This window comes from Cydia pomonella, chromosome 1 (assembly GCF_033807575.1).
Source record: "Cydia pomonella isolate Wapato2018A chromosome 1, ilCydPomo1, whole genome shotgun sequence".
NCBI lineage: Eukaryota > Metazoa > Arthropoda > Insecta > Lepidoptera > Tortricidae > Cydia > Cydia pomonella.
The window spans coordinates 18474469-18496522 of NC_084703.1; the positions used below are offsets into that span (position 1 = coordinate 18474469).

General features: G+C 36.4%; 1 protein-coding gene across 4 annotated transcripts; it reads right to left on the reverse strand.

Moving 5' to 3' along the window:
- Positions 1–1813: 1813 nt before the first annotated feature.
- On the reverse strand, positions 1814–21991 carry LOC133517584 (treacle protein). 4 transcript variants are annotated; one of them, XM_061850920.1, is made up of 6 exons: positions 21832–21991; positions 9206–9365; positions 6168–6345; positions 5881–5964; positions 2708–2800; positions 1814–2172 (listed from the first exon to the last, which is right to left on the reverse strand). In XM_061850920.1, the coding sequence occupies exons 1-6, from the start codon at positions 21846–21848 to the stop codon at positions 2081–2083; spliced, it is 624 nt and encodes a 207-aa protein (XP_061706904.1). In that variant the 5' UTR covers positions 21849–21991; the 3' UTR covers positions 1814–2080. The 4 variants fall into 4 exon arrangements, with proteins under 4 accessions (XP_061706904.1, XP_061706898.1, XP_061706922.1 ...); XM_061850914.1 differs by having other exon boundaries at positions 1814–2175; XM_061850938.1 differs by lacking the exon at positions 5881–5964.
- Positions 21992–22054: the final 63 nt, after the last annotated feature.

Consider the following 22054-nt stretch of genomic DNA (forward strand, 5'->3'; position numbering starts at 1 on the left):
ATTGTAACTACTATTCTATATTCTCACTCTTGATTTTTAATTTCAAAATTGAAGAATGCTGCAGGGAACGCATAGGTCATTGATAGCGGAACCGCACGCCGCATCGTTGTACAAGCCGGCCTCTCTAGCCGGCAAACTTAGTTCAGCAGCCTATGCAGTGAAGAGAATTAGACAGATAACAAACGTAGAGACAGCCAGGCTGGTATACTTTAGTTACTTCCATAGTGTTATGTCGTATGGAATTCTGTTGTGGGGAAAAGCGGCAGACATTCAGACAATATTTGTACTGCAAAAGCGAGCTGTACGTTCCATCTATGGACTGGGCGCTCGAGTATCCCTAAGAGAGAAATTTAAAGATGCAAGCATTCTTACCGTTGCATCTTAATACATACTTGAGAATATTATGTATGTTCGGAAAAACATCAACGAATTCAAGCTTAAGAGTGATATCCATAACTATAACACTAGAAACAAGCATAAACTTGCTGTGCCCGCCCACCGCCTCCGTAAGTCGGGAACTGTACAGGTTTTTATAACAAAGTTCCCACTGATATAGTGAATTTGCCTCTTAACAAATTTAAGTCACACGTTAAGAGCTTTTTGTTAAGTAAGGCGTACTATGCTGTAAATGATTTCATAGATGATAAGGATGCCTTTAAGCCAGTAGCTTGATCTTGATAGTATGATAAAAATGTAAGTAATAGTGTTTTCGTTTTCTTTCTGTGAAATAACCATACTAGTGTCCAGTAGAACCGACACAAAGAGACCATCATGTTCTCGTTTGATTGTATTATTTTAGTTTTGGACACTTAGAGACCTTATACACCTTTAAGATTTTATTTTATTTTAAATTGCATTTTATTTTAATACCTATTTTAATGAATCGGACACTTAGAGACCTGTACATCTCTAAGTCAATTTAAATTTATTTATTAAGTAATTTATTTATTTAAATTTATAATTTAGTTTTATAGGTAGACATACTCCTTACGAATAATATGTAGTCGCTATGCCGTCTTTAATGTAACTTACAAGCACAAATGTTGTATCTCACAATTTTTTTATTATATTTATATTAATACAACCCGGCAGCTTGAACATGTCATGCTCGCTTAAAAGTCTTTACTTACGGTGGCGTCGTTGATCGGGTCGCCACTTTCCCGAATGAAGGTTGAGGGAGGCGATGGCTGAGATACTCGTACACGTCATACTCGTGAACGGGTGCTGTTTGTGGAGACCGGTCTGTTTAAGCTTACACGGGCTACATACATGTTATGTTATAAGTATGTAACTTTACTTTTGAGTGGCATTAACGTGAGACACTTCATTCGGTTCTTGTCTGATTTAATTTTTTGTCTTTTAATTATTTATATAAGAATTCAAGCCTTGGAGACCCTCTACATCTCTAAGGATAATTTATTATGTTTTTCTTATATTTTATCTCTGACACTTAGAGACTTATACATCTCTAAAGAATTTTAGTATTTGTTTTTTTTTGTGTAATATGACATTTAGAGACAGTATACATCTCTAATAAAGTATTTATTATTTCATCGATTCCATATTTGTAATTTTTATTGTTTGTAAAAATGGACATGTAAAAGTGCCCCAGTGGCGTATTTGCTGAATAAATGTTTGATATTTGATATTTGACAAGTGGGACATCGCTATGCACGTATCACGTTTGTATTGTATACGTGATACGTACATAGCGCTGTCTCCCTCATGCACTGGAGCGGCGTGCGGGTCCGCACCAGTGCGATGACCGCGTAATGGAGGGTTTCGTCCTAGCCAGGTAAATTAAAACACAGAATACAATTTTTATGTTTACTTTAAAAAATACTTAGACATACATAATTTACAATTATTATAAAAATAGGTATACCGTTTGTCGCAAATTTATAGAAATTACGGGGAACTGACAGCGTGGAAGCGCTGCACTGGATAGGGAAATGCCGCTCAATAAGTATTTAAATGTAAAGACTGAGTAATACTTTTGAAACAGCAAATGAATTGAAATGGAAAAGGGTTACATTGAGATGAGAAGGTGGGCTGGGGAGATGGGAGGGGTGTTGGGGGCTTAGTTGCCTCCTCGCCGGGAGAAGGTCCGGCCGCTCCGGACGGGCGCGGGCTCCGCCTGCTCTTCCTCTGCTTCTTGGATGGATCTCGCAGCTGCTGCCAATTTAAAACAAAAATTCCATATTAGGACTTTGTCCCAATTTCAAATATTGGGGCACTAAATGTTTCTCTAGTAATCGAAAATGTTTATGATATGTAACATTCCTTAAATTCAACAACGTTGCCGTAAAAAAGGAACGTTGTTTATTACCGCTACGACAAAAATACAGTCACTAACTTGTTTCGTGACTGAAATACTGTCTATTTTTTGACTTTTTCATTCACCTAGCTAATTTTAGCCACGTTTTAAGCAGCATTTAGAACTTAAGCAGCTTTTAGAACAATCGAATTTGACAGCTAAACGAAATGGCGCGGTACACTCCATACATTTTGCGGTAACACTGATTATATCAAAAGTTGACGTTTAACAATTCAGTGACCGCAAAACGCAGAAGCATGGCGCATTACAGCGCTATCTGTTTTGGATGTGAAACTGAAGGACACGTTTTTTTCTTAGACTTTACCTCTCTTTCTTTAATTCTCTTAGCCAATATACATGTGTCTAGTTCTAAATAAGGTAATATCTTACGTTTCCCGAATCGGCCCCTAACGGGCTTGGCAGGCGCCGGCGGCGCGTCCTCGCTGTTGGTCTCTCGCGTCGCAGTGTTGAACCTCTTCTTGTCTGTAAATAATTGTTACCTGTCTTAATATTTGGTTAGGAAAGTCTCTCACCTACATTGCTCTAATTAGAGTGAGAATAGGTTTAACTGTTCTTTCTGTTGGTCTCATATTGATAATGAATCACAACAAAACAAGTTAGAATGATATCCATAAAAGTACAAGTAAATCTTTTGTTGTAAATTCTTGATGCTTGATTCGGAATAGGGTATTTGACTACTAGCAATAGAGGTGGATTGTCAAAGAAATTTTTGTAGCCACAGTAGGGCATTTCTACGGAGGGGCATTTTTACGTGTCTGGGGCAAAATATAGTTGAATTTATTGTTCCAAAAATCTGAATAAAATCAGGCGTTATCTTGAGCCTTTAACCTCTCTGGAAGACCATAAAACATTAATTTATTATTGATATAATATAAGAAAAAAAAACGTCAAATAAAAAAATTATGTTTGGTGGGAGTGTCTCCAGATTTTTTGAAACAAAAAATTATTACTCAAGATAGGGGGATTTACGTATAATGTATTAGTTAACTTATCATATTCTTTATATCAAAATAATGTGTTTGCTAAACTTTTTGAATAAAAACAATTTTACTATATGTCCCGGGCTAGTAACTGATTTCGGTGTAATTTGCAAAGCATGTCGGTACTCTTACAAAGTAGTGGATCAGGAACTCAGTAACTTAAAAATACTATGCTTTAATTGTGACATAACCGTTGAATAAAGTGGAGGTGCAGTTACAGTATAAAAAGGTGACTTTTTAAACGTTTCTCCTCACTCAGTGGGTTAGGTCTTATGTTTTTTTGAGATCGGTGGTGCAATTTACTCCGGCAGTTTTGTGATTAGTGATTGAGATATCCACGAAAGTACATGATTATTACATCTCCTCTGTATTATTCATGTTATTTCCGTTATTGCTAAAAAGCGATAGTTTGATAACGGTGGTGTTGATTTCGGTGGATTTTTTTACCACCGATATCACAAAAGTGATCCTCGAAATAAATTCCTACTTTGTAAATTCGTTTATTGTACTCTATTTTCTAACTAAACACACCTAAAGAGTATAAAATACGTTTTATTAACATAAAACTATGTTTGTAAGTATATGGGGATAATATTTATTTTCCGTTATGCATTACATTGCTTTATCAGTGATTAATTTTTTTTTTTAGTATTTAACACCACTCAAAAAATTCTTGTTTACCGGGTAACATAAGTTTCTTTTTGATGAATGTGCGGTCGAATTGTCTGAAAAAAACATTTTCACCTTCATGGCTATTGTGCGAATTTATGTTCGACATGTCTTAAACTCGTTTCAGGACCATATACCGCCCTATTGTATGAGGATAGTCAAATAGTGTGAGATATCTTCTAGAGTTGTTGTTTTATAAGCCGTAATAAAGGTACTAACAATTAAACTAATGTAAGCCGGCGAGATCATAAGCCTTTCTAGATCTTCAAGAACTCTCAATGATAAATCGCCACCAAACGTCACCTCGGAGAATCGCCCGGTAAATTTACTGCCATCTTTAGACATATGGTTAAAACTTTTAGAACGCCATTTGACTTTAATCCTTACTCTTTCACTGATATGTGTTAAATTTGTTAAATATCAAAGATTTGCGCCAACTTACCGGGCATAACCCAAAGGTTGTAACTCCATCGCTCAAATCGATGCCGCCATACCTTTGGCCTTTGATCTATTAGATGGCGCCATTTTCTGATGTTTAACAAATTAAACACTTATCAGTGAAAGGATAAGGATCAAATTCAAATGGTGTTCTAAAAGTTTTAATAAGGTGTCGAAAGATGGCAGTAAATTTACTGTGGCTACAAAGTTTTCTTTGATAATCCACCTCTTTATTACAAATTATCTTTGCTACTAGTTAAATCAGTATCTTATATCGACCTATCAGAACAGTTTGGAATTTACATATATGAATCATTACACAATGACGTCACGATCAAGTTACCTACTCTTTATTATTCTATACGATTCTAAAAAAAAGGAAAGGTCGATTACGGTCTAAAAATAACTTTAGTCTAGAGTCAGACCAAGATAAGTTAGCAGAGATTTTGATAGTCCAGCCTGTGCAATTGTTAAGGAAACTTCATAATTTCATAGATGTTTGACGTTTAAAATCTGCACTGCCTGGACTATCAAAATCGCTGCCAACTTATCTTGGTCCGACTCTACGTTTCTCAATTAGTTCAAATGGGTTGTATAAATTGATTGCGAATGAAATAAAATGTCCTGGTGCTTTATTTCGTGCATGGTGTGAAATAATTTATTCTAAATACAGTCAACATCCCTATTCAGTTTAGAAAACACTTTAGCGTTACCGTATTTGAAACAAGGACTAATGTAAATTGTTCAATTTCGTGGAGTTAAATGTGAGTTAAATCTATATTTGCATCTGATACAGTATTTAAAGGGCGAACGGGCGTCGCGCTCCTTTCACCGAGGACCGACAAGCCTTGACAAAACGTTCGGTACTACCGCCCAGAGAACATTATAGCTGATTAACTGACAATCTTATTTTCCTCGTCAATCGGAGGCCGAACACTGACTCTTAAAGTATTTACAACCGGCTCCGTTATTATTATAAAGATGATTGTAATTCCAGATATTTTACGAAAACGCAATTAGCGCGCGTACTAGACTGTGTTGGAATGCGCTATGCATTAATTATATGCGCTTATTTTATAAGCCTCTTATCAAAGTTTCGTAATATAGATAGATACCTATGTATTACATGGGCAAATCAATTTTCACATAATAGACCCATAACCCGTTAGTTCAGCGACTACAACATTTATTGAAATTAAAGGTAAACAATTCCTCTTACTTATGGTAAGATAATATCGCTCGTATTTCTGATTTGTAAGTACGCTACTTGTCCATAAATTAGTCACTTTAATATTAATATTATTCTATATAAAGTTGATGCAATTTGGAAACGATCCTGGCATTTAAAGCTTCAAGGTCGTATACACACTGAATAAGTAAGGTGATGACTGTTGTACCAGTTTTAGACTTTACTACGGGTATTACTAAAGTTTAGAATCTATGCCAGGTTCTTACTGAAATTGGCCTTGACCGGAGCCTCGGTGGCGCTGTCCTGGGCGGGCGCAGCGGCCGCCGTTGACTGTCCTCCGTTTAGCTTAGCTATAATGAGAGATTTCACGATTACTTTATTTTCATGTTCATAAAAATTGTTCCAAGTGTACAGTTTCGTTTTTATAGTGATTCTTTAGACCCACGACATAAAATACTAAATATTATTCTAGTTTGCTACATGTAAGCTAAGGTAGTTGGACAAGAGTATAGTGTTACGATCAAGACTGCGTCAGTGTAACAAGTGTAGCAACCTTCGGCAGCTTGTGCGCGGCGGCGCTTAAGTGCAGCGAGCAGATCGGTGTTGCTGCGGAAGGGCCGCACGCCGCCCGCTACCAGCTTCTTGCCCTCGGTGGACGACGGTGGCGCCTCGGTCGACGGCTCCTGCTGCTCGCCCTCCACGTACTCCTCGTCCTCGTACTCGGCTTCTTCCTGCAACCGACGCACAGATAACTGCTTACCTGGCTCCTCGAGCAGACGTTCTATGACCACAAAAAGTTGTTTATAAGTAAACCTATGTCATAGCATAAGAATAATATTAAGTAATTTTATATTATTAATAAATTATTATGATTATGATACCTATTTACTGTTAAAGTTTCGTGTTGCTACAAATCCGGTGTTGTGTAGAAAGAGACTCGAATAATTTAGAATAAGAATAAGAATTGTTTATTTAAAAGAAAAAACCTTATTAACATTTAAAAGATATCCTGCGGCCCCACACTAGGTTATGCCGGTCACGTGGCAGCCAGCCATTTGTACATTATAATTGACTAACACGTCATTGATTTGAATATTAGTGTCTTTTTGGATTAAAGAAAAACATATCGTACATTGGGTCTAGAGGTACAAGTTACTCCACCTATATGCCGCAGCGAGCGTGATTAGCACCTTATTTCTGTGCTTGTGTAAGTTCTGTAAATACTGTTAACAGACCAATACATACAGCAGCATAATAAACTACAATTTCATTGTCTCTATTAAGTTGCGACATCATTCAAGCGGAATTATTACCAATACTTCTAATTGAGATAGCATTTTTTGCGTCTAAACCAGTTTTCGAATAAATATTCGTTTCACAATATTTTCATAAGTAGTTTTAGTTTGCTAATTAATTACTAAATTAAAGCGTAGCGAATAATTAACAAATCAATATATGTATGTAAGTTTCGCTTAAGTCACCGCGCTCAACGACAAGTATTATCCGCAGGTCTCTTGCCAGGCCAGCATCAACGTGACATGTAGATCTTTTCGAGCCTGCTGGTTATTGTAAGAGACCGGACGGAATGTTACTAATTCCGTGGCATCCTACACCAGCACCCTTCCCATCGGGTGCTGGTGCGGGACGCACAACGTCGGCACAACTGCAAAAGCCGGCGGCAGAGGCGGCCGAAAAATTCAAACAGACCAAATATAGGGTTCTCGGCCCCGAATACGATTTCGTACCTTTTGGCGTCGAGACCCTTGGGCCGTGAGGTAACGCGTCTACACTATATAAGGACTTATCAAAATAAATATCAGATACCACCGGTGATTGTATAGCTGGCAGGTTCCTCGCACAAAGAATAATTTATGTTAAGATTACCTAGTTTTATTTATTTATAGTTTTATAATTTAAGTTTTATAGGCGACTTAGTTATATTATTCTGGTACCTATTTGTTTTTTCTTGTATTATTAGTGTTTATTTCTTACCTACACGCTTAATTAGTTTAGCGATATAATGATTTGATGCCTGTAAAATTTAAATATATCGAATATCGTTCGTAGAAATTCCGGCGAGGAAAGGTATTCCGTAGAGGTCGACGGTGAAGGTGACCGCATCACCGGAGCAGCGGCCCACTCGCCTTGAGCCACATGGATCCGCCCGACTCATCTCATTTACGCAACCTGTCAATGGGGCGTCTGTACACTCAGATTCCCACCAGGCTGCCGATTTGGGAGACCAAATATATGACGTATATCCTGCAGGTTGCATATTGCTGTGATATTATTATTAATTTTAGATTTGAATAATATTTGGCTGGCTTTTAGGAGCTTCTCATTCAGGGCGGAATAAATACGAAACCATGACTTGTCCCAAGAAAATATACCAATGTAATTTTTCGTTGGGTTACGAAAATAGCATAGGGTTTCGTAAGTCAGAGGAAGATTTTTTAGATATGGTTAAATTGTGCTTATACAGGGAACTCTACTTTATATCCACCTTATCGAAACCCGACAACAAATAAATTCGGCCCATAAACAAATGTGAATGTTAATTCATCAACTCGTTGAAGCAGCAACTAGATAAATGTTATATCGAATTTTAATATTAGTTCTAAAGGCTTCGACCAGACGCTTTGTCTGGTAAGAAACAATTTTTTTTTACATTATCAACTTTAAATAGGTATAAATTTGTATTCGCTAGTTCATAGCCAGGTAGCCATTCCTACTAGGGCCGTTTACAACATATATACATAAGCTTTATACGCTTTCTAATCTCTAATTTCACGTAGTCGGCATGTATGTAATTCAATTGAGTAAGAAAACGTTACGTGCAAATATCCATCCGCTTGAATTGGCATCCGACAACCATGCCAAATTGTCGCATTATGTGACGCTACATTGCCAATACGTAATAAGTATGTTCGATTACAACACTATATAGTGAGTCATTTCTGAGGTCGCACTAGTTTGCGGGATTAAATAGTTAGTACGTTACAATAATAGCATACAATATTTGATATAATATTTTCATAATACCCCGCGTTTCAATTCATGTAACATAAGTGCCTATTAGTGACGGGGATTAACACCGATACCTAAGTCAAATACTTACCCTTTTCACAGCTTTAGTATCAACATACAGCGCCATAACTACATAAGGTGCGATCTATAGACAATCGATCCACCACCACAAAGAAGTTAAGGTCTGATTGAAGGTTTAACTTCAATACCTACTGTCCTTTGGACATCTACCATCACAATCAGTTTGAACTTGAAAAGGGTTGCCAAAAAGTTGATGATATTTTCTCGGTTATGGTTTAATACAATTAATGAGATTGTCTTATTTAAGAAGTAGGGATATTTGCCGTCAGACGTTAGTCGAATTTATAATAGTCACTACACAATAGACAATCCCATTTCTTGAAGTAAAGCAATAAAGGTTGCATACCAGGGGGCGAAAGCGGTGGTGGATTTCCCCATGACCAGCAGGGCGTAATTGAGCAGCCCGCGAGAGAGAGGGACAGACAAGCATCACATTTTCGAAATCTCCGTAACACAGGTATGTTATTGAGGTTGCATGTGTACCTGAGGGGCGGGTGTTGTGGTGGTAGTGCTGGTGGGCTTCCCCTTGGCCAGCAGACCGCGCTTGAGCAGCCCGCGGGAGGGCGCGGCCCGTGCTTCTCCCTCATCCTGCGGCCTCGCGCGAGCGCTCACTTCGCACACTACGCAAGCAACGAGAATCACTCTGAAACAAAAACACAAGAATAAAGTATCGAGAACACAGTATAGCCAGTAAATGAATTCGAAAACGCAATCAATGCTGAATTAACCCAGTGAAAGCGAAGCGTCTCCATTTCAGCAAAATGCTTTCTAACATCCAGCTGTCCCGTTATTCTCCTCTACCGACCGAACAGATAATCGTGAAATTCTGTGAGCACGTTTGATATTTTAATTACTTGCATACTTGATCTATATTAGAATTCCGTACCCCTAGTGTAAATTTAGTCGATAGCGAAACGTGACGTACGCGTTTGCGTTAAGTCTCATTTTGTATGGGTTTTTGAACAGCGCGCCAAGTGGGACGTTTTGGAAAGTCAAAAATCTCATACAAAATGACACTTAACGCAAACGCGTAAGTCACGTTTCGCTGTCGAAAATATTTACACTAGGGGTACAGTTTTGGAACACTTTTCAGAATAGCGGAAACATATGGGAGTTCGCGATGTCTACAGCTCACATGGCTCTGTGTCTAGTCATACTAAATAAAAACCAACTGCTCTGGCTGCATAGCCAACACAGTTGGGGTATTATGGATCAATGCCCTACCTTAAAATCCCATTGCCTTACCTTAAGAAATATAATCGACTTTGATAATAAAGTTATTGCGCCCTACCTGTAATTACGGCTACCCTATCAATTATCATAAATTCAACTCTGGCTACGGCCTTGAGTCAACAAACCAATCGTTAACGCTCCGTAGCGAACGAAACGCAACTATCACTGTCGCACTAATATGGGAAAGTGATGGGAGAGATGACTACGCTACGCCACGAAGCGTTAACTATTGGCACGTTGGCTAAGCACCTTGGTGAAAAATCGGTTTTGTTTATGAGCAGATGTAATGCATATTTTATAAAGTGTAATATACATTATTCTATTGAGCTTTGCTAATAAAATAAGCTAATAAAAATGGATGACACATTTTCATTAACATTTGTCTTGTACAAATTTTATACATACATTTTTAACTAACGTAGCTGATGAAGCCAAGGTTAGAAGAACGTTTCATTAATTATTTATTAGTTTACGAGTGCTGATTTCAAGTCACGAGAAAACGAAATATTTTATATAAATTACAATGTAGCAACTTAAGCATAGCGAGAGACTCAAAAGGCTTGATGTGCTAATATAGTTTGCATCGTGAGGCAAATTCGACATTTTACCTTAGTAGCAAGAACATACTTGGAGGGAAAAACGGAACTATAGTATTTTAATCATCTTATCTTACCCGCTTACATTTATGCTTTCTTACTGGTTAACTTTAAAAAACAAAAACAATAAATCGAATTATTTTTAATAGGCTTTTGAAAACTATTACTGTCCCCGTAGGTAGAAATAGTTAAACAGAAATCCCTAGGAATAGAGATTTTAGTTACTGATATATTATGCTCTATGGTGCATGCCTATGTAAAATTTACGAGAATGACTCTCCAATACTAAAAAATACAACCATCTCTACCTATTCGAGTGTTTAGGCAGTGCAGAAACACAATGCTAAAGAGCACTTAATTTGGTTGGAAGATGTCGTAATTTATCAATAATTTTATAACGTTGCAAAATAGAAAGCTTCTTAGTTCCAAGTATTGTAAGTTCAAGGGGCATGTCATAGCGAAATCCTACGCGCCGAATAGTTCAATGACGTTAAATGTCAGAGTGTAGCTGAGCGAATGTCGAGATCCGCTGCAGGATGTTGAATAGAGCCTAAAGATTACTGTGTGTACACACATTCGCATTTGTGCAAGCGTATGCCTTCACAATTTCGTGATGTAACAATACAACTCTTTATCTATATTTTCTCATCGATCGCAGAGAATTAATTGACTTTTGTGGGAAGATTCACCTACTTAGTTGCTTCTCGTTTCCCAATGTGATCCACTATTTTATCATAGCACCAGCGTTTTTGCTTAACTTTAAGTTCCTCCGATTCGCCAAAATACCGGTTCTAGAAGTGTTATAATAATATTCGAATATAAGCATGCTCATATAAAAATTCTGCCTAGAACGAGTGTGAGTTACGCGGCAAAAGGTCAACCTGTCGGTATAGATAGTTGAGTAACAGCAGGTCCCACAGCCAGGGTCAGGTCAGGTGGACAGCCTCCGTATCCGCTTCCGACTTCATCACGGCGGCTTCCCTTTGAGCTTTCTCTATTTTATGTAATTCAACTGATACTCGTTAATGACTTAAAAGGAACGTGTTAGTAACATCCAAATTGACCCAGCCACATGCTTGAGCACGATTCTATTAATTATTGATTCGTGGTGTATTTTAATGATTACATTTATTTGCAGACAACTTTTCAAATATTGTCGTCTACTCGTATTCTACTCGCGCGTTTGCAGAACGGTACAGTAGAAAACGAAATATTGCCTTTCGCATCACGTCGGAAAAAGTGCAGCTTTCTCGTTAGTGGCATTTACTGTCACGTACGTGTAAGTGCTCCGAATGTATAATTGTAACCTCAAATCACTTCAAGGTCAGGCGAGCAAGACCCAGAAGTGGTAAAAAGTGACCTCGCGGTGCAATGTGGCGCGGCGCGTGCGCTGCTTGCGTCTACGGCGCCCACTAACCGTTACACTATTACGCATATCTAGCAGGAAGTCAAAACAACCTTGCATAAAAAGTATTTACAACTCTTCTACATTCTACTCCGTCATTACTACCCTATTGCTAGTATTATTGACATCCCTGCCTAACTTGGTTGTACGTACTATCCTTAAGCTGGATGATAAGGAATGTACCTAATGTAAATATTAGGTACCTACATTCGCTTTTTTAACTGACTTATAAATTTCAAAGAAAGATCACAACTTTTCGGGATATTTTTAAGACATATTTGTTCCCTAATACCTTAAAGTAGGGCGGATATCTTTTTTTGGAGGTAGGTAGATAAACATATGTTCTGATTGTGATCAGGCAAGGATCTGATGATGGATCCCTGGAGAAATTTCATGGTGAAGTAGAACTAATTATGAAGGCTATAAAATTATGTCATTTTAAATTGTAATTTTCCCCATACCGTATATTTATTCACCCCAGCGTGCTAACGTATATGTAGTAAAGTGTTGAGTACTTAGTTATCGAAATCAGAATTTTTAGTGTTTATGTTTTACTAGCGTTTTGCGACTACGGGCTCTATTTGTAAATACAAGTAGGTACTACAAGTAATTATGCCCACAATATACCCACGTCTGTGTCTGATTGCACTTGCTGCAGTCCACATTGCAATACATTTTACACATTGCTATTATAACATTTATATAGGTTACAAAACAGCTAAAGCCACTCCTGTCATAAGTATGAAGTGTTCGAATTGACGTTTTGTATAGATATGTATTATTAGCTTTGAATGAATAAATGAATGAAAGTTTATTCACAAGAACATATGGTACAGTAGGTACAGTAGATGTTATAAATATTTACATTGTTGACCCCTAATATGTTCCGCCACAGTGCATATGAAAATGGTTTTCCCATGACATGACAAAGCCATGTACATATGTGGTTATTTAATATAATGTAATTCATAATTTATTCAGCAACGTTGAGTAGTTACGTTACGTTACGTAGTTTAATTTTCATGACGATGATACAGAAATAGTTCTCAATATTAAGTAATTTATTTAATGCGTTTTTATAAATTTTACACAACTACTATACGTACGTACGTACATTTTATATACATATGTATAAAGTTGTTGAGATAAGTTGTTATTTGTGAAGTATGTGTGACTTATTCTACCGTTATCAAAAATATTTAAAAATAATTAGTTTTTTACACACTGATCTTCACTCAGAGATACTTCGTGTTAGTAATTGTTACTCGTACTTTCGTAGGTAGGGGAGGTAGGGGAGCATTGGGCACTTTTTTACTTAAGTCTTAACACATCCGTTATTTTTAACATAATCAATTTATTGTTTCGTATATCATTAGCACATAAATTTAGCTACAACTTACTTATACAATTATAATCAATCTCAACATTGCAAGGGATTTTCTAAAGCCTGTCAAAAGTGCCCAAAAATCCCCATAGGTCGGGTGGTTAGGGCACCATGGTAAATTACTAAAACTACAAAAACTTGCTATAAAAATGAAAAACAATCAAACTGTTTGAAACTATAAGCCGTGATGGGTGCAAACTCTGCATAGTGTATGAATGAAATTAGGTTAAAACTTTATTACAACAGTTTTTTTTACTATTAGCTTTCGAAAACACATAACTTGATATAAAAAAGAAGTAGTAGATATAAATTAAGGAACTTACACCTTTTCGCAGATGACGTTTTTATATCGTTCGAAATCATATCAAAATAGTTACGTTTGCACCTGCAAAACGGTCAACGGCATGTGATGCTGACGACTAAAGAAAATATACAACGAGAAAATGCCGCCACCAAGGATGGTACAATGCCTCAAGGTTCTATTTTAGTTTGAAGCTAGTTATAGTATCATCACTGTATATATCCATAAAATATATTATATCTAAGAAAATGATAAATGATATTTGCGTGAGTGGTGTTGCGAGTTACCTACTAAAGCTAAACTTCCACAGTATACAAAAATTAGTATCAATAACACGTCTCGAGTTATGAGGTGGTACCCGAACCTCCCGACTGCCCAGTGCTCCCCTACCTCCGCTATACTACCGTAACTTCAGCGACGATTTAATAAGTTAACAACCGAAAAGTAGCCATAGAAATTTCGTAAAAAAATGTCCAGTCGCGTTTGGGTTCATTAGTGAGGTACTTAACTTAAGGCATCATATGCGTCGTGTACTCGCGTTAATTCGTTAAATTTGATTTAAGTACGACAGCAAGATTTGTTTCTTTAGCTCCAGATAACAGGTTTATCGGAGAAATGAAGCATTTTGTACGGAACGACAAATTGATTCTATAGAATCTATAGTCGGACTGAATAGATAGATTATAATATATATAGACTGAATAAATAGTATAGATAGATTGTCAATAACTTCAAAATGACACCAACCCATATATCCCTAGGTTATATGGAATAACAAAGCAATAACAAAGCTCGTGACGTGAAGCACCGGTTAATAAGTAGGCAAATGTCAAATGTTAAGAAATTTGTTTTATTACCTTTATACTCAGCCGTCTGCGGGCTTGCATACAGTGGTGGTTTGATCGCATCACCAGTCACCTTTGTTTTGTATCCAAAGAAGAGTTCAATAGAAATTGCGAATTAAGTAAACAAACCAATTTATCTTCATTTCTCCGTAATCTCGCACTTTTTAAGAACAACCATGATCTTATCAACAGTTTATATATCTACCTAAGTTGCCTGATTTAATTTTTTTAATAAATATTATCTGTCTACTCTTTTATTCCTGTTACGATTTTAGATGACTATTGTAAGTACCTATAGATACAATACATTGATTCCGTTCAATGGATGGGGGGTATAGAATTAATGTTTTAGTTGTATGAAGGGTTGTATAAAGAACATTTTAGTTAAGTTAGAAGTGGCATAGAGTCTCCAATAATAAAAAAGTATTCCATTATAGTGTGACCGATGAAGACCTAATTTAATCTTCTCTTCTTAGTCGTGCACTCTTAGCAGAGTGGTCATCTTTCTCATTCGCCACGACTTCCCTGGTGTTGCGACGCCATGTAGCTGTTTGGTTTGGAGGAGTGAGACTTCTCGTTTATGCTGCAGTGTGTGACAGACTTGATGAGGTCTGTACATCGCGTTGGAGAGCGCCCACGAGATCTTTTGCCTTCGACTTTCCCTTGCACCTTAATATCGGATTTAATTTCCCACATAACTAAAATTTAATTTAATCAATGAACTACGTAGAAACAACATTATAAAAGAATAGGAGTAGAGGTACGTAGGTAGAGTCTTGTTTAGGAATTTAATATTGAGTCGTATAAAATCTCAAGACAAATTTAATCCAGAATGTTTGTTAATTGAGGTCAGCCGGTAGAGTTGACTGCATTCATTATACCAACTCGTTCGCGACGCGACGGTGCACTAAAAATTCTACAAACCGATATTAAACCTTGCCATAATTAATTTCCTCGAAATCGATTCCGGTTATATATTTTTGTATTCCTCAACATTGAATTGAAATTTGAAACATTAGTTGATCGTAACTGGACCACAACGAATGAATAACGTTTTGTAGGGTTTGAAAGTCGCGGGCGACAGAAAAGACAGTGTACTCGTATCAAGTTGGCTGACTTCTCGAATGATATTTGCGTCCCGTACTCCAAAAACTATATCAAGAGTTAGTATATGTAATATTTACATATACTAACTCGTATCTATATCGTACTGTATCGTTGCTCTGAATACCATAACAATAAGCAGTATAATTTCATATTTACTATACATGTTAGAAAATAGTACATTACGATACAAGTGCGAAAAATAGGAAATTCGAAACGAGTGGCGATAAATTAAAACACGACCGAAGGGAGTGTTTTAAATCGACACGAGTTGCGAATTACCTATTCGCACATGTATCGTACAACGTTTTACAGTACATATGGCCCTTTAAATGTTCGACACAGTAACATAATATGCTACTTCTCGCACTAGTGCTATAAAGTAGCCCCATATGTACTGTAAATAATTTTAAAACACAATTTATAAAACAAAAATTAAACTTATAGTTTAGTCAGACTCGTAACTCTCGTAAGCTGAAAGTATGAACAGTCCCAACCAGAAGAAAGTTGTATAGGTAAGAATAACATTTAGGTTTGATAATTACCTTTAAAAAAAAAGAAAACACTGGATCTTGACCAATATGTTTCTTAGAATTAGAATAGGTATAACATTCTTAAGAAACTTAACGAAGAAGACAGTTGTCGCCAAACATGAAATATGCGTCGTTGACGACGTACATACATCAACAGGCCGCGGCGTAGCCAACGTTACAATCGTTCACGCTCCGTAGCGTACCGTAGCTATCTCGCTCTATCACTCTTCAATATTAGTGCGACTGTGACAGTTTCGTTTTGTTCGCCACAGAGCGTGAACGATATGCACGTTGGCTACGCGGCCAGGTCCACTTTCCTAAATGACACTTAATGATTGATTAAATTGATTTGTTGATGAAAATACAAAAATCCCTATATGTATTCCTATAACATTTGATGATTTTCCTTGGGTATACTGGGTATGGCTTCAAAAATTTTCAGTAATATCCCAAATTATATATAGTGCCTGCAAACTTGACCAGTTTAAAATACAACTAAAATCATACTTAATAAACAAATGCTAAAAATCATTTATACTCAGTAAGTGATTTTTTAAAGATTATAACTATAAGATCCATTTTATATACAAAGTTACTAGTTTGACATGTAAGTACTTAATCATTATATTTTAGATTTTGGGAAATGTTCCTACTTTTTCTATTCTAAATGTTTATTGCTATAATATTACTGATAATACTTGTTTAGGTAATAATATATTTATAATAATTTTATTATTAACACATGCCACCATTATTATTCAGTTTTAATATTTGTACGCCACAGTTCAATTTATTACTTTACAGTACATATGGTGCTACTTTTCCGCACTAGTGCGTAAATCTGCACATTATGTAACTGTCGAAAATTTAAAGGGTCATAAATACTGTAAAACGTTGTACGATACATGTGCGAATAGGTAATTCGTAACTCGTGTCGATTAAAAACACTCCCTTCGGTCGTGTTTTAATTTATCGCCACTCGTTACGAATTTCCTATTTTTCGCACTTGTATCGTCAATAACTATTATATATGTATAAGACTTTAACTGTAACACCTGTGTTCCACAATAGTACATTATGATACAAGTGTGCTAAGTTGGTAAGTACACACGAGGCGATATTGTGCGCGCGAGCTGTAAGCGAGCGCGCAATAAGAAAGCCGATGTGTGTAATGACCAATGCATACGCGTTTCATACGACGTTTTTCAACACACTTGCGAGGAAAAAAACAAAACTTATAAATTAGATTTTTTTGTCAAAACAGTAAATGTTTTTCAAAATGGTGACTCACAGTTTTAACGTCGAATAATGGTGCTGGGCTTGTAGGCACTTATTCGCCAGTTCATGCTACCAACACGTTTTCCAAGAAAGACTGGGCGTTTTTGCTGATTTTCCATTGAATAAAAGTTTCATATGCCGCCAATTATTTTTCACCCGATTTTGATGGTAAACGGCTATCGTTCTCGACTCTTGCCTCTATTAGTATTACTGGCAGCGTCAATTTTATGTGTTCTACATTTTCAATGCTTGAAAATGACATTTTCGTCAATATATAAACTAAAAACATGCATAACTGAAATACTACTACTAAATACTAATACTACTGACAAATACGGAAAATGGCTAACACGTTATTTTTTTTTACGTACGATTCCAATGCGCGCGCAAGGCAAAGGCGCGAACAAACAGCCAATTGAAAAAATGTAAAAAGCTAATATTTTCGTATTTATATTAGACGGATGGAGGTCAAATCGATAAAATGTTATGTTTATTCATTAATGTAAGATTTTATTTCGCAATTTTTTTCATATTTTTTGGACCCATTGTTCTAAAGTTGGACATTTTTTTTTCTTTAGGAGCGATTATTTCCGCTAACATACTTTATGAAAAAATGGTTTTAGGAGATCCTTATTTATTTTAAAAGACCTATCAAAAGATACCCCACACTATTGGATCTAAGCGAAAAAAAATATATCATTTTATATATGGGGTTTTCTTTTTTGGAGTTTTTATTTTACCTTTCTGACGCCATGCATGATTTTAATATCCATGCCAAATTGCAGCTTTCTAGCACTAACGGTCACGAAGCCAAGCCGCGGACGGACAGACAGACGGACATGGCGAAACTATAAGGGTTTCTAGGTGACTATAAAACCCTAAAAACAAATGGCTGTTTTAGCCAATTAATAATATATTCTTGGTACTTATAAGTCCGTGATTACATTGCACTAACTAATCTAGTTTTGAAATTATGCTATATTTGATGAGCATTTTTGTTTTGCTATACGAGTACATTTACGCATTTCCAGAAAAAAGGTACGACTGCATCCACTTGACAAGTTGCTTCCCCTTTTTAGGGTTCCGTAGTCAACTAGGAACCCTTATAGTTTCGCCATGTCCGTCTGTCTGTCTGTCTGTCTGTCCGAGGCTTTGCTCCGTGGTCGTTAGTGCTAGAAAGCTGAAATTCGGCATGGATATATAAATCAATAAAGCCGACAAAGTCGTACAATAAAATCTAAAAATTTAATTTTTTTGAGGGTACCACCCCTACACGTAAAGTGGGGGTGAATTTTTTTTTGCTTCAACCCTACAGTGTGGGGTATCGTTGGAAAGGTCTTTCAAAACTAATAGGGGTCTTCAACAAACATTTTTTGATAAAGTGAATATATTCGGAGATAATCGCTCCGAAAGAAAAAATATGTCCCCCCCGCTCCCCTCTAACTTTTGAACAATAGGTCCAAAAATTATGAAAAAAATCGTGGACGTAGAGCTTAAGAAAGACATTAAATGAAAACTATAGCGGATATGATCAGATTATCTGTTTTTGAGTTATCGCAAAAAGTTCCCCCTTCGTAGTAAAAAGACTTACTTTACCTAATTAGGTACTGATTATGCAAATTTGCCTATTTGTTTAACTCGCGTGAAAAGTACCGTTTCATCCCTTGGTTAACAATTTACTATACTTTAAGCTCCAGTTTAGCTTATTGTGACGGAAGAGTAACTACGGAACCCTACACTGAGCATGGCCCGACATGGTTTTTTTATTCCATGATTTATTCCATAGGACTATACTTTTGGAATTTGTTAGAGAAATGAGCCGGACTAATGAAGCCAGCCAGTCATATTAAAATTGTATCATACCTATAGTATTCTACAAATATCTAAAAATAATAAATAGGTACTCGTACATGCATTTTATATATTATTTGCCAGGTCATAACAGAATATTCAAGTGCCTATATTAATACTATCAAATACCTTGATAATTTATGAAGTTACCTAAGAATTAAGTACCTAATTAATTATTTATCCACTTGAGAGCTAAAGTGAAAGTTACATCATGCTGAAAAAGAAGAAAATGAGTTGAACATTAATACGTGAATTTGAAAAGTACTTATGAAATAAGAATTTGAAACCCGTAGGCCATATATTACATTTGTCATATCTATTTGAATGATTAGCTTTATTATTCTCGCTTGTAATTTATTATAAAGTAGGTACATGAGTTTACATTTTTGAGTTATGCTCTTTTAGTTGGACCCAGGAATTTTAGTTTTGTTTGTTATGTAATAAAAATAAAACAAGTAATGAAAATCCCCGCAGCGTAGGTGGATAACAATATTGTTACTTAATCGTGGGTCGCAAACTAAACTCTTGACATGAGCAGGTACATTAATCTAACCGGTTTTAGTTTCGCTCAATTGATTGGAAAATGAATTGGCTAGCTGTGTCAGGTCTTTAGTGGGCTTTACATTCATGACGAATTTTTCAAACGCCTTTTGCAATTTGTATATTGTTTACCAATCCTATACCGTATCACGACTGTAACATTGGCTACGTACTTTTGCCCAAGAAGGTAACATTGACTCCTGCGCTGGCAGCATGATTCCATTTTTATCACTTGTCACTATGCCCGTCACTTTCGCACTTACATACCTACTTGTTAGAAAGTGACAGGCATGGTGACAAACGATAGAGCCGATCATCTTAGCCCTACTGGAAATAACAAATTTAAACAAACTAATGCAGTTTAGCCTATTGTCTTGTTTTATAGGACTTATAAGTTTCAAATATTATATTTTTATGATTGGGCTATGTTACCCACCTGGGGCTAAAGTAGGTAACCCGGACGCGTTTTTAAAGAACCTATTCGGTTATGTAAGCGTTATTAATTCAAAACAACTTTACTCATTTAAAATGCTGTATCTATTTCACGTGGGACTAGGATCAATTGTAGCATACATATTCTCTTAACGAGATCTTAAGAATTAAAACCTCAATTTAGATTTTTAATTATTTATATTTGTGGTTAAAGTCTCGTCAAAGACATCTTGTGCATTTCATATGCCAATACAAGCTGTATAGGTAAGAGAGTAGCTCCAAATATAAAATGACATTGCTGCTTTTACGAAAACCCTTAAAGTAAGAATGGAAATGGTTTCGAACCCCCAGGGTGGGTGCTATTTAAATTCATGTGAGAATGCATTTTCAGATCGTCACTAATTTAGTACTTAGTAATCTTACTATCAACAATACCTACTATAAAGTAAGATGCTGTACAAAACAGTATACTTAAATGAAACTAGAAGAAGCTTGCTCTCGTCATTAACTCATTAAAATCTAGAAACCAATTTCGATTTAAGTATATACCTAATAGTTAAACCATACAACATAAAAATTGGGTATCTAAACAGTTCTTTGCGAAAGTATCTCGACGCTTCTCAGGTGAAATAAATAGGTACCTATGTATGATCTTATCATCAAGTCTGCCGTCGTGCCGATCTCAGCATCAATTATGCACCCACTGAATTACAAAAAAAATCCTCTAGGTACCGATAACGCACAATAAGAGAAAAAGCTATAAATATGTTAGAAATGTTTTTTTCTATTTTCCTTTAGGAAGTTGAATATTTAAGTAAGTACGGTGTAGGTAGGACATTTTACCAACTAGTAATGACGTAAAGCGTCGAGCTCGTAAGCTACCGGTTCTGAATTCCTATTTCTACCCTTTTCTACATATTTACACACTTTACTATGTCGCAAACGCTACATAATTTATATCTATTGTGTATTGTACCTATACCTATAAAGATCTTTTTACTCATCTAGAAAGTACTATCGAGCTTTCAAAATAGCACATTCTCAATCGTTCGCCAAATATTCCTCAATATTATTTTTTATCACGGATATCGTTTACAATATTTTACTTATTTAATAATTATACCGGGACATTTTGGTTTACGAAATCCACGACATATTTTTTGCAATTTGCGATCTGTTGTGTTGTTTATCCATATTTAAATTAACGTAAGTACCTATAGGAAAAATGCTCGCTGTGCTAAACATAAACATAGTTTTAAAATATAAAAGTACTTGTTTCCGAGCCTAAAAGTGGACAAGAATTACGTCGATGTGATTCTGAAAGCTCAATGATTATGTATGCACATAGAAACAAAACATCGCAAATACAATCGCCCAGCGTGATACGAGCTACCTACACATTGGATATGAAAGTACGATAAGTACATAATATATCTGCCATGTCGATGTCTTACAATAGATTTAACCGTAGAATTTATGCACTAACCATGCAATCCAAGTCCAAATCATAGAGTTTTATGAGATGAAACAATCGAGTTCTTAGGGTTTTGTTTAAAAACAGGCACCCTTCAGAGTTCAGAAATAATAATAATATAATAGGTACTTACAGGGGTATGAACCTCATATTTCCAGTATATTGGTCACGGGTTTCGCAAGCGAGTGTGATACCGGTTGTGGGTGCGCGAAGCGGCTCTGAGTAGGTCCACAGTGGACGACGGCCGCGCTTGTTGTGCGGGTCCCGCCAAGCCTAGCCCCGGCAAGTGCACTCCGCCTGCCGTGCGGTGCCACCGTCGACGCCTCCAGCGCCCTCGCCCCGAGGCTTAATTCCGA